The following is a 14,391-nucleotide window of genomic DNA, read 5'->3' as shown; positions in this document are numbered from 1 at the left end:
TTTCCTCATTGTATATTCATGACTTCTTTATCATATTGTAATTGTCCATATATGCATGGGTTTATATCTGGGTTCTCTTTTCCGTTCTATTGATCTATGGATCTGTTATTGTGCCAGTACCAAATTGTTTTAATTACTATAGCTCTAGAGCTTGAAGTCAGGGAGTGTAATCCCCCAGCTTTGTTCTTCTTTCTCAGAATTGCTTTGGCTCTTTCTAGTCTTTTGTAGTTCCATATAAATCTTAGAACTATTTGTTTTTGTTTTAGTTCATTGAAGAATGGGGTTGATGTTTTGATAGGGATTGTATTGAATCTATAAATTGCTTTAGGCAGGATGGACATTTTGGCAATATTAATTCCTCCTATCTGTGAGCACAGGACAGATCTCCATTTAGTAGTGTCTTCTTTAATTTCTCTTATGAATGTTTTGTAGCTTTCAGAGTATAGATCTTTCATCTCCTTGGTTAGGTTTATTCCTAGGTATTTTATTCTTTTTGATGCAATTATAAATGGAGTTGTTTTTCTGATTCTGCTAGTTCATTGTTAGTATATAGGAAAATAACAGCTTTCTATGTATTAATTTCATATCCTGCAACTTTGCTGAATTCAGTTATTAAATTTAGTCATTCTTTGGTGTATTCTTTAGGGTTTTCTATGTACAATATCATGTCATCTGCAAATAATGACAACTTAAATTCTTCCTTACCAATCTGCATGACTTTTGTCTCTTTGTGTTGTCTGATCGCTTGGCTAGGACCTCCAGTACTATGTTGAATAAAAGTTGTGAGAGTGGACATCCTTGTCTTGTTCCTAATCTTAGAGGATTTTGCTATTAAGTATGCTGTTGGCTGTGGGTTTGTTGTATATGGCCTTTATGTTGCAGTACATACCCTCTATACCCATTTTGTTGAGAGTTTTTATCATGAATGGATGTTGAATTTTATCAAATGCTTTTTCAGCACCTATTGAGATGATCTGGTTTTGATACTAGAGAGATGCTGGTCTCATAGAATGAGTTTGAAAGTATTCCCTCCTCTTTTACTTTTTGGAATACTTTAAGAAGGCTGAGTATTAGGTTTTCTTTAAATATTTAGTAGAATTCAGCTGTGAAGCTATCAGGATCTGGAGTTTGTTTTCAGGTAGGTTTTGATTACCAGTTCAATTTCACTGCTCGTAATTGGTCTGTTCCAATTTTCTGTTTCTTTCTGGATCAATCTTAGGTTTTATTTTTCTAGAAAGTTGACCATTTATTCTATGTTGTCCAATTTATTGGCATATAATTTTTCATTGTATTTTCTAATAATTCTTTGTATTTCTGTGGTATTCATTGTGATTATTCCTTCTTCGTTACTGATTCTGCTTATGGGTTTATCTTCTCTTTTTTTCTTGAAAAGTCTGGCTATGGGTTTATCTATTTTGTTTATTTTCTCAAAGGACAAGCTCCTCGTTTCATTGGTATTTTCTATTTTATTTTTTTCTGCTATGATATTTATTATGTCCCTCCTTCTACTGATTTTGGGCTCATTTGTTCTTCTTTTTCTAGTTTCTTTAGTTTTAGACTGTTTATTTGGGATTGTTCTTGTTTCTTGAAGCAAATCTGTATTGCTGTGTACTTTCCTCTTAGAACTGCCTTTGCTGCCTCCCATGGATTTTGGGCTGTTGTGTTTTCATTTTCATTTTTCTCCATGTATGGCTTGATTTCTGTTTTAATTTGTTCATTGACCCATTGACTATTTAGAAGCATGTGGTTTAGCTTCTGTGTGTTTGTAAGTCTTCTTCTTTTCTTTGTGTAATTTATTTTTAGTTTCATACTATTGAGATCTGAGAAGCTGCTTGATACAATTTCATTCCTTTTGAATTTATTGAGGCTCTTTTTGTGGCCTAGTATGTGATCTATTCTAGAAAATGTTCCATGTACACTTGAGAAGAATGTGTATCCTGTTGCTTTTGGGTGGAGTGTTCTGTAGATCTGTTAAATCCATCTGATCTATTATATTGTTCAATGCCTCTGTTTCCTTATTTATTTTTTGTCTCATTGATTTGTCTATTGATGTGAGTAGTATGTTAAAGTCTCCTAAAATGAATGTGTTGCAATCTGTTTCCTCCTTTAATTCTGTTCATATTTGTTTTACATATTCAGTTGCTCCAATGTTGGGTGCATAGATATTTATAATGGTTATGTCCTCTTGTTGTACTGATCCCTTTATCATTATGTAATGTCCTTCTTTGTCTCTTGTTACTTTCTTTGTTTTAAATCAATTTTGTCTGATATAAGTCCTGCTACTCCTGCTTTTCTCTCTATTATTTGCATGGAATATCTTTTTCCATCCCTTCACTTTTATTCTATGTATGTCTTTGGGCCTGAAATGAGTCTCTTGAAGACATATAGGGTCTTGTTTCCTTATTCATTCTGCCACTGTATGTCTTTTTATTGGCACAATCCATCCGTTTACATTTAAGGTGATTATTGATAGATATGTAGTTATTGCCATTTTATTAATTGTTTTCTGGCCATTTTTTATAGCTCCTTTCTGTTCTTTTCTTTCTCTCTTATACTCTTTTCTTATTATTGATGGTTTTCTTTAGTGTTGTAAGTGGATTTCTCTTATTTATTTGTGTGTGTGTGTGTGTGTGTGTGTGTATGTGTGCATGTATTTTAGGTAGACTTTAATTTTTTAGTTTTGTGGTTATCAAAGGTTCAAGGATAGCTTCCTTATGATGTTAACAGTCTATCTTATATTGCTGATTACTCTATTTCAAACACAATCTAGAGGTACTTTTTTCTATTTCTTCTTCTTCCTCTTCCACATTTTTCATGTTAGTTGTCATAATCTGAATTTTTTATGTATCACTTGACTGTTTTTGTGTATAGTTGAGTTTTCTTCTTTTGTTTTGTTTTAATTTCATACTTGCTTTGTAATTAGTTGGTCTACTGCCTTTAGTGTGGGTTTATTTTCACTGGTAAAAGCTAGTTAGCCTTAGGGTCATTTCCATCTTCAGCAGTACCTTTAACATATCCTGTAGGGCTGACTTAGTGGTGGAAAATTCCTTTAACTTTTGTTTGTCTGGATATTGTTTAATACTTCCTTCAAATTTAAATGATAATCTTGCTAGATTTTTGGTTGGAGGTCCTTCTATTTTAGTACATTAAATATTTTCTGCCACTCCCTTCTGGCCTGAAGAGTTTCTGTTGAGAAGTCTGCCGATAGCCTGATGGAATTTCCTTTATAAGAAATCCTTGTTTTCTCTCTGGCAGCTTTCAATACTCTCTCTTTATCCTTGATCTCTGTCATCTTAATTATATATCTTGGTTTTGTCTTCCTAGAGCTCCTTTTGTTAGGGTATCTCTGCGCTTCCATGATCTGAGTATCTATTTCCTTCCCCAAACTGGGAAAATTTTCAACAGTTGTTTCCTTAAAGAGACTTTCTATCCATTTGTCTTTCTTCTTTTTCTGGTATCTCTATTATGCAAATATTGTTTCATTTGGTTTGGTCACATAGTTCCCTGATTATTCTTCCATTCCTAGAGATCCTCTTTTCTCTCTGTTCCTCAGCTTCTTTGTTTTCCTGTTCTCTAATTTCCATTTCATTTACTGTCTCCTCTACCTTATCTAATCTGCTTTTAAATCCCTCCATTGTATGTTTCATTTCAGATACTGTATTTTTTAGCTCTGAGTGGCTGGCTGTTTTTCAGGTCTTCTATCTCTTTGTTGAGATCCTCCCAGAGATCTTGAATACTTTTCTGTAAATTTGTAAGCATTTTTATGACTTTTATTTTGAAATATTTATCAAGAAGATATCTGTTTCATTTAGCTCTCTCTTTCTGGGGTTCTGTCTTATAGTTTTGTTTGGATCATGTTCTCTGCCTGCTCATTTTTTCAGGGTTTCTGTGTTTCTTCCTTTATATTAGATGGCTCTGCTATGCTTTCTGGCCCTTTTCTGTGTGGTCTTCTCTTCTTCCTCAGGTGTAGGTGGTGTGTTTTCAGCTTTAGTTGTATTTTCTATTTTCTTCTTTTATGTGTTTTTAGGAGGAGGTCTCTACCTTGCCTTCCTAGTCCACCATCTTTAATCTACACCAAGCTTTATTCCTATGATGGCAAGTAAAGCAGTAGAATCACATCCATCTCCAGGGAAGTCTGCAAACAGAAAGCCTTTCTCTGCCTCTCCACTGTTGCAGCCCTTACAAATCATTTTTAAATGCCCTGGCACAAAGTTATTCTCAGTAATTATCATTATACAGTATACATACTAAAAAATGGTAGCTATTAGTTATTATTTTCATTGTATTTTACTTTTTCAATACAAATATTACTAATAACATTTATTTTGCTGGTAATTAGAAAAAGGGAGAGATAATTATTCAAAGCAAGAAAACATATTCCTGAAAGAAACTGATTTTACAGACTATAGACTATTGATTTTCTGGTGTAGCCTTGCCTCTGTTCTACCAATATGAGTGCATGACTAAATCCTGCCCTGCCAAAATCATTTCCAAAGGGAAGACTAGTATCATTTATCTGCAGGGGCTGTATCTGAGAAAGAAATCAGTTTGAATACTACAATAGCACATGGAGATGACTGAGTTTAACTCTGTGACCTGTTCACTGGATTAGAATCTAACAATATTATCAAATATATGATATATGCCAAATCCTGTAAGTTCTCTTTCAGAAAATAGGCCTACAGATCTATCTTTGAAATAAAGACTGAGAGGTGAAATAAAAAGCAAAGTGCCAAGATATTTTCTTGTTTAACAATCAAGTTAAATTTCAGCAAAAGTGAAACAAAAGAGCTAATGTGGCTGATGATCTGGAGTGGGGAGTGTTTGCTTATTCCTACAGACATTGTTTATCACATCTTTTGAGAAGACCAAGAATTAAAGTTAATCTACTCACTGCCAAAATATGTTCTGTTCATCTCTGAGAGGTCTTGAGGAAAAACAGCTTGCCATGTAATTTAAGAGAAAACATGAATGAAACAATTGAAAAATAATTTGATGTTTAGTAGTATCATCGTCAAACTCATTAGAAGGAAAGTTCAGAGCTATAAGCAGTTAGAGAATGGTTCAAAAAAGGTGAACCAGGCAAGAAAGATAGGATTTGGAGGTACAAGAGCAGGGATGGTACGGGTATGGGAAACAATGACAAAGGCAGAAAAATAGGAATTAAGTCTGTTTAGAGACATGTTTCTCAAAGTGGAATTTGGAGCCACCTATGTTAAGAACTCCCTGGCAGTACTGGTTAAAAATGTAGCTCATGAGTCATATTTTGTCAGCATCTCTGAGAGATAGAACTGAAGATTCTAGTATTTTCAACAAATACCCCAGGGTTTCTGGGGTTTTAGAAAAGGAGTGAATGGTAATAACAGGACAAGGATTTTGGCAAACACTATCAAGAGTTTGACAAATAAATAAACCCACATAACCACCATAAGTTCAATTTTGACATTAAACATTTTCATCACCCAGAAAGTTCCTTCATGTCTCCTTGCAGCAGTCACTATCTGTAGCCCCAGCTCATCTACCATCTGATTTCTATCATTGTATATTAGTATTGACTTTTTCCTAAAATGTCATATAAATATAATCCTACTATATATACCTGTTTGTGTCTGACTTCTTCCTTTTGCTCAAAATGATGTTTCTGAGGTTTATCCTTGTGCTTATGTGTATCAGTAGCTGGTTCCTTTTTTATTGCTAAGTAATATTTCATAGGATGGATAATACCACTATTTATTTATCCATTCTATCATTGGCAGATATTAGGGTAATGTCCAATTAGACCCTACTAGGAAATACATGTTATGAATATTTGTTTATAAATCTTTCAATAAACATATACTGAGTTATGTGGTAATTGTATATTTAACTCTATAAGACAATATCAATTGTTTTTCTTTTGTTTATTCCATTTTACACTTCCAACAGCTATGAACATATGACAGTTCCAATTTTTCAAGTCCTCACAAATAATTGGTATTTTTGATTCTAGCTTTTATACAGAGTGAGAGGAGCTCTCTCACTGCAATATTAATTTGCATTTCTCTAGGAAGATATAGATCACGTTTTCATATACTTGTTAGGTATTCATGTATCTTCTTTTGTAGTGTTTGTTCAAGGCTTTTGTCTATGTTATTCTTACTGAACTGTAAAAGATCTTTATATATTCTGGATAAAATTTCTGTGTCAGATATTTGTCCTACAAATATATTCTCCTAGTCTATGGCTTGACTTGTACATTTCTTGACTGTATCTTTTCAGCAGTACAGGTTTTTAATCTTAACGAGTTACAATTTATCATTTTTTCCTTCATGTTTTTTGTATTCTAAATATCTTTGGCTACCCCCAAATCACAAAGATTTTGTTTTCATCCAAACTTTTATAGTTTTAGCTTTTATGTTTAGGCCTCTTTTACTTTTATCTTTTGTAAATAGTGTGACTATGGAGTCAAGATTTTTTTTCCTTTTATGCATGGCTCTAGCATTATTTTTGGAAATATGAGTCTTTTCTATTGTCTTATCTTGGAAGCTTGTCCAAAATCAACTGACCATTGGTGTATATGTCTATTTCTGCAGCAGTGGTTGTATTCCATTGAAATGTATATTTATCATATGATACTACCACACAGTCTTGATTACTGTAGCTTTATAGTAAGTCTTAAAATCAGGTGGTGTAAGTCATCCAACATTGTTTCATTTGCAAATATTTTTAGCTATTTAGGTACTTTTAGAATAAAATTGTACATTTCAATTGCCTTATAAAATGATCTGGGAAAAATTTCATCCTTTTCTGTTTGAGAAAGAGTTTTTTTCTTAATTATAATAATTTCTTTTAATGTTAAATAGGATATTCACCAAGGAAACAATTGGTGTTTCTTTTTTTATTATTATTATTCATAAGTTTCTTTTAAAGATCAAAGTATATCATGGCCCAATTCAAACACATTTCTTTCAACAAACAAGACTGAGAGTAGTCAAGGTACTCAGAAGTGGAATTTTTGTTTGTGAGTGTGGCAATGCTTTTGAAAACAAGTTCAATTTCTTTAATAGATACAGAGATAATCAAATATTCTATTTCTTCTTGAAAGTCTTTGAAGTTGTGTTTTTCAAATGATTTTCCTATTAATCTAATTTATCAAATTTATTGGCATGTAGTTTTCAACATAGTTCCTTATAATTTTATTGTTTGTAATATCTTTAATGATATTCACTCTCTTATTTATATATGTAAAACTTTATATAACTATTTTTTCCTTGATTATCCATGCTAATGTTTATAAATTTTGTTAATCTTTTCAAAGAACCAACTTCTGGCCCTGTTAATTTTCTACTCCCTGTTTCTATTTTATTGCCTGTATCTTCTTCTATTTATTACTTCTTTCCTTCTATTTACTTTGGAGTTACTTTGATTTTCTTTTTCTACTTAATAAGGTAGATGTTCAGATTGTTGATTGTGAACTTTTCTCTTTTCTAACATAGGAAGTTAAATCTCTAAATTCCTTTCTGAGTATTACTGCGGCTGCATCCCCTAATTTTGATATGTAGCATTTTTATTATCATTCAGTTGTAAATATTTTTTAAGCAAGCTTTGGTTCAGAAAACACATAAACGCCAGTTTCAGTGTATGACTCTCTGATGAATCCCAGTCTGCTCTATGGTAAAATAAAGCTAATGATGGGACTTTGTACCTGCATATTCTGGCCAATTTTCACCCCATTTCTGCACATAGTTGAAAATTGGAGTATGGATTCATTGAGAATGCTGACCAAGCAACATAAGCTCTGGTTAAATGTCTGCTTATTAAGCCTAACAATAACTATTATGGGGCAATGCAAGATCTGTATTATTTCTATATTCATTTGTTGAGAAATTGGTACCCTTGATTTTATCATCAATTTATCTGCCAATGCAAAAATGTATTACTTATGAGAGTTGCCTATGTATAGTCCACATACATTTGCTATAAAATACTTGAAACAATATGCAGCAACGTAGTATTCTTTTGAAAGTCTTGTATTTCCCCCTGGCTACAGTAACTAAGGGGAAAGATAGAAAACAACCATTAGAGAAAAGAGATTTTTGAGCAGTGGAGGAGAACCATACAAATAGTCACATTCCTAGTATTACTTTTTTCCAACCAAATTGGGTGAGTCTCTAGCAGCTCTCACCACAGTCATGGAGGGCATCTGCCTACAGAAAACTTTTTGAAGATAAGGTTCCAATTTTTGGCTAATTTGTGTCATTTTAGCCTCCCTTTATGACTTATAAGAAATATATATTTAGTCATTCAGATGACAAAATATATATTTCTCAGATATATTTGGCCTTCATCCACAATTCTTGAAAAAGCTTTGGTACCATAAATGTGAACTGGAAGTCTTGTTAATTAATGAAGGTATTTTGGACTCAACCCAATAGTGAAGATTGGTTCCTAGGATGACCAAATATATGATTAGAAGGTTGAAATTCTCAGCCCACTCCTGACCTCTGGGGAGGGAAAAGGAGCTGGAGGTTGAATCAGCCAATGGACAAAGATGTAGTCAATCATGGCTATGGAATGAAACTGCCATAAAAATCCAATAGAACAGCCTTTGCCCTAGTTTCAGAGAGCTTGCATGCTTGGGGAACCAGAATGCTTCTGTGTGCCAGCAAACAAGTCCCCAAGCTCCACAAGGACAGAAGCTTTTTTGTTCAGGGGCCGCACCCTATGTATCTCTTCATCTGGCTGTTGATTCATCTCCTCTATCACATCCTTTAATAAACTGGTAAATGTAAGCAAGCTCTTTCCTGAGTTCTGTGGGCTACTCTAGCAAATAAATCAAACCTAAGGAGGAAGTAGTTAGAACCTCTAATCTACAGCCAATCTTCGGAAGCACAGCTATCAGCCTGGGGCTTGAGACTGGAGTCTGAACTTGGGGGGTGAAAGGCAGGCTTGGAGGATTTAAGAACTCAACCTGTGAAATCTGATGCTGTCTCCAAGTAGATAGTGTCAGAATTGAGTTGAATTCTCAGATATCATAAAGTGTCTGAGAATTGCTTGTTGTTATAGGGGTTGGACCCTGAGAATGGGGTCAAAGAACTCTAAAGGACTTAATTACACAGATTTTTATTTGGTATAGTGAATAGAAAACAGGAAAAGAAATAAATATTAAAGCAGCATTTCCCAAGTGGGTTCCTTAGAAAATCTGGGCCATGGCATGTTTAATTGGTGATGTTCAAACAATAAAATTCCAAAAGAAAATAAGAGTAGGGGAAAAAAAAATAGATTAAACAAAGTTAAACAGGGTCTTGATTGCAGGACTAAACTAAGTCTTAATTATGATACTGTAAGTTAAGAGTCTCCAAGCAAGTCATACATATAGCATTTGTATATACATACAAATATACTTATAACACTAGCAGTATTATTCACCCTAGGGGACATTTAAAAAGGTGAGGAAGCATTTTTAAATGACCTAATGGGTGGCTGCTGGCATTTAATAGATAAGAATCAGATAAGATAAAGATGTTTCCCATGAGTTCTTTTTACAGATACTATTTATGGGAGTCATGCTTTATAGCAAAGCAGTGTGACATGCTGATTTGGAATAATGAACCCATAGAATCTGTAGATTATATATATATATATATATATATATATATATATATATATATATATATATATGTAAATCTTTACTAAATATAATCTATATTGATTTAGCCTGGGTACTCGAGGCTAAGTGTTTCACCTTTAATGACAGAGTCTCCTGGAATTTATAATGTCTGCTTTCTTCTTAACCTAACATCTTAAATCCTGTGTGACCTGGCAGGATGTTAATGCGGGACATATTCATCAGGGAGCTGTCATACAAACAGGTCAAAGAAGCTGTCATACTTGGAGTATCATTAAGGAGAGGTACCTGAATTAGGCAGATATACCCAACAATTGGAGTTAACACTGTGGAGCTCAGATAGCGCAGGGAGGGTAAATACACCCCTAGGAAGCACAGGTAAGCACAGCCTGGGTGAGAGTTAGAAGTGCCTGAAGAAGACGTGTTTGGTTAGGACCTGCATCTCCTTACAAAATGAAAAAGAGATTTCTCTTGTGTGGGTGTGTTACCCTTCCATACCCAGATGCATTACACAGAGAAATGAAACAAAGCCAGTAGCCTTTGTGTCATAGCTGCAAAACATAGCCTGTCATGACTAGACCGTTCTTGAGCTGCCCCTCAGGACCAGATTCCAGCTCTTCCTACAAGTAGCAAATGGTGAACCCTCCTCACCTGCACCCTTACAAGCCCCGCAGGTCTCCAGCTTGCCCATTTCAGAAGAGAGTGGATCTGCTCTAATGTGTGATGAACCTCAGGCTCATTTTCCGTGATAGTAACTTAGAGGCTTCAACTGCCAATCACTCAACAGAATTTGGAGCATCTAAATTGTAAATGCCTTGAGAGAAAAGACCAATTTTTAAAAATTTTCCTAACACGTTCCCTTAAGTTAAGTCCTGAATTAAGGGCATAATCAATTCTCAAAGCTTACTGTTAGAGAGGACCATGAAGCCAGTGGAATTACACCAGACAACAAAGATATGATACAAAATAGTTTAGGATAGTCTTTAAATAATGTTTATTCACTTTCCCTCATCTTTTGATTTGTTGTTTGTTCTCATTGGTGATGTTTATTTTCATTCACTTTTTCCCTCGTTTATTTATTTAACAAACATTTACAAGAACCTCTATGCTGGGTCTCAGAAAAACAGGCATAAGAATGAAACAGTTTCAATTTCTAAGCTATTTTCCACTCACTGGAATGCATGTAAAGCATTTGGAATGATGATTTAAAGTGCAGATCCCTGACCACACCCCCATAGGTGGTCATTCAGCTTGCCTAGAGTGGGCTCTAAATCTTCACTGTTTTTTATGGTCTCTGAGACCGTGTAACAACGATCAGGCACATTGCAGCCAGAGGGTCCTAGTAAGTCCACTTGAACAGGCTGAGCAGTTAAAAGCATAATGCTTAGGAGCATTTCCTTAGTCGGGCAACCTGAGTTCAGATTCTTGGCTCCATCATTGTTTGATCTCAAGTAAATGACTTGACCTCTTTAGACCCAGTTTCATTTGAAATAAAATGAGCATAGCATTTCTTACCGCTTGGGATTATTTTGAGAATAAAATGAGGGCATGTATAGACTCAGAGACTCCAAGAATGAACTAGTGTTTATCAAAGGGGAGAGGTGTAGGAGGGCGAGTGGGAAGGGAGGGAGAAGGGGACTGAGGGGTATTATGTTTAGTACACATGGTGTGGGGGATCACGGGGAGAATAGTGTAGCACAGAGAAGGCACATAGTGGATCTGTGGCATCTTGCTGCACTGATGGAGAGTGACTGCATTGGGGTATGGATGGGGACTTGATAATATGGGTAAATGTAGTAACCACATTGTTTTTTCATGTGAAACCTTCATGAGAGTGTATATCAATAATACCTTAATGAAAAAATTTTTTAAAAAATGATGGCATGATGTCAGGCACATTATTTGCCACATAATAGGTGCTCAGTATGTAGTTGTAATAGTAATCATAATTATTGCTGTTGATGATGTTATCACCACCATCAAGATTCACCAGAATTAAGCTATATTTAATCAATGATATATAAACATACTAATACACAATCACATATTTACTACGTAATTCACATATTATTAATCATATGAATTATAGTATAGATTAATTACATTAGTATATGTATGTATATGTAGTCAATAGACATTAAGACTTTGACAAATCCAAGAGAGGAATTCATGGAATTTTCCATAAACAGAGAGGACAACCTCTGAAAAATCCTTCCATTTCCTACAGGGCGAGACTTATTACTTACACTGAGAAGAAAACAGAGCAAATTGGTAGAGACAGAATGCTTTCTAACACAATTCAAAGATCATTTAAAAGAGACATGGGGGGGTTGCCTGCAAAATGTCCCCGTTCTGTTTGCAGTTGTTTTGTTTGTTGTTTGTTTTTAAATTTACATACTTTCAAAGCCAAATGAATATTATACATCATCTTTTCCCCATGATTTTCACAATTTTTAATTTTTTTATTTGAAAAACAATAAAGTGATATTAGGTAAAGAAAATTTAGCAACTACGGAAAATCTTTTAAAAATGAGAAAACAATCATCCAAATATAATTCACCATCTAGATGTAACCATAATTAAATTATGGTGCTTATTCTTTTTTTCTCTTTATAATTTTTTCTATCATTAAGCTCAAAATATATACATAATTTACATCCTTTTTCCTCTACACCTTACCTATTATATAATAGGAATTTCATGATACTTGGTAGCTGAATAATTCCATTCTTCCTCACTCATAATGTAATCTACTAATCTCTTATTTTGGCAAATTTTACAATATTAAGATATACAAAAAGGAATAATATATAAATTATACCTACATATATACTATTTGTCTTTTGAAAAGTCTCCTGGAAATAGAATTACATGGTGAAGTATATGAATATTTTTGAATTTGTCAGACATGTTAACACATTTCTTTCCATAAAGGTGCCAATGCTTACTCCCACCATCAGAAAAAAATTTACTAATTTGTCTGATAACTAGAGATATTAAGTGTGCTTTGGTTAATATACTGGCCATTCTATTTCTTTTTCTGCAAATTATACAATCTCTTCTTTTGTCCAGCTGTATGTTGGAAACCTGATTGATGTTGGTTTCTTTCTTCTTTCCCTCCCTCCTTTCTTTCTTTTTTTCTTTCCCTTCTCTTTCTTTCCTTTTCTCTCTTTCATTCTTTCTTAAAAGTCACCATTTCAGATTTTTCATGGTATGAATCCTAAATAATTAAGTATATTACTTGTTAAATCGCAGGCTAGAAGCATGTTTCTATTCCCTCCCACAGTAGTGTTGTAGAAAGGTTACACCAAATTTCACTTTTAGAATTCTTTTTGATGACAAATGTATTCCTATTTCCTTTCCCAGGAAGACCCCAAATGTGGCAGCTTTTGGTAGCAGCATGCTGGGTACTACTTCTTGGACCTATATATGGTTATCAGAAGAAAGGAAGCACCACAAATCCTGAAGCTTATATGAATATTGTAAGTCATTCATTAAGGAAAAAAATATAGATAAGGAATTATTAATTTGCCCTCATTTTAGATATAATTAGTGAGCCTGTCTAGTTTTCTGGGTGCTTCCTCCTCTGTTCTTTGGCATGATTAACTTAATCTAAGAGTTGAAACACCCAAGTTGGGGCAGTAATATTCCCCTTCCTGGTGGTTTGAGCTACTATCTGATGGTCATTTCCTAAAGAGAAGTTTCATGAGTTCATACTGATGATCTCTGGAGAGGATCCCAAGTTCTTCTTGAGGCTGTTTCTAAAACAATTTCTTCAGTTTGTGAGCTACATCAGTGTACTCTTGGGGGGTTAATAAGCCAGAATTGATTTTGGTTGCTTATAACCAGAAGTATCTTAACATGCAGGAATTCATAGCAAAAGTGGATGGAATAGAATGGGCTGGCACAGTGCTAGGCAAAAAAAAAAAAAAAAAGACAAATGGTAAGTGTCTACTATAGGCTTTATCCCAATGGGATGCTCCAAATTCCTGTATATATTGTGCACCATTGATGCCCTTGCCCACACCAAAGTTTGCATTAAAACTTTAGGAGGAATGCAGCTGTCAAAGTTTAAATTATTGTTTCTTCTTGTTCTTTTCTCCAAAGTATCCAGCAGATACCCCTAGCCTCCTACCACATTGTTGAACTCACAGTCCATGATGTATGTCCCCAAATCCAAATTTTCCTTTATCCCACTTTCACACACCTCCTCTTCCTATCTGGTCTGGATGCTTTTTGGCTCTTAATTATTCTATAATAATAATAAGAATAGAAATTTATAAATGTACTTTATCCAAGGCACTGTTCTAGATATTTTATGGATCCTCACAACAAATCTGTGAAAAGATCATTATTATCTTTATCTTACAGTTGAAGGAAATGAGACCCAAAAGGGCTAAGTAACTTGCCCAAAATTACATAGCTAAAAAGAAAGGAATTCAATGCCATACAGTTTGTCTCTAGAGTCTGGGCTCATAACCACTGCTTTATGTAGCCCCATAGTGTATACATACCTCTCGTGTTCCTGGCCTGGGTAAAGGCACAATCTTGTGGCAAAGGCGTACTTTGGAGTTAAACTTACTTTGGCTTTTGTCTTTATCTCTTCCTAGTAACCTCAGACAGATTATTAATCTTCCTGACACTCAGTTTTCTCAACTGTAAAATGGGTGTAATTCTAACTCAAGTCCTGTTTTAACAGTTAATAACCAAGGAATATAAACCATCCTCTACGCAGAAAATGACCGATAAACAGTAGCTCCCCTCTTCCTTGTATATCAATAGCT

At 34.3% G+C, this 14,391-nt stretch overlaps 1 protein-coding gene and 1 long non-coding RNA gene across 4 annotated transcripts in view; one reads left to right on the top strand and one right to left on the bottom strand.

Annotated features, from left to right (window-relative positions):
* Positions 1 to 14,391, bottom strand: part of LOC118931485 (uncharacterized) — a 102,292-nt gene that overhangs the window by 19,415 nt on the left and 68,486 nt on the right. The window lies entirely within an intron of this gene.
* The window catches only part of LIPK (lipase family member K), a 60,614-nt gene that overhangs the window by 14,887 nt on the left and 31,336 nt on the right, over positions 1 to 14,391 (top strand). For both annotated transcript variants that reach the window (XM_057505862.1, XM_057505863.1), the window contains one exon: positions 12,974 to 13,089. In XM_057505862.1, the coding sequence (XP_057361845.1) occupies positions 12,985 to 13,089 (105 nt within the window). In that variant the 5' untranslated portion in view covers positions 12,974 to 12,984. The remainder of the gene's footprint in view (positions 1 to 12,973; positions 13,090 to 14,391) is intronic.

This window comes from Manis pentadactyla, chromosome 8 (genome assembly GCF_030020395.1).
Source record: "Manis pentadactyla isolate mManPen7 chromosome 8, mManPen7.hap1, whole genome shotgun sequence".
In the NCBI taxonomy this organism is placed as follows: Eukaryota; Metazoa; Chordata; class Mammalia; order Pholidota; family Manidae; genus Manis; species Manis pentadactyla.
Note: the sequence above shows the minus strand (reverse complement) of the source record. Positions and strands in the feature narration are given on the sequence as shown.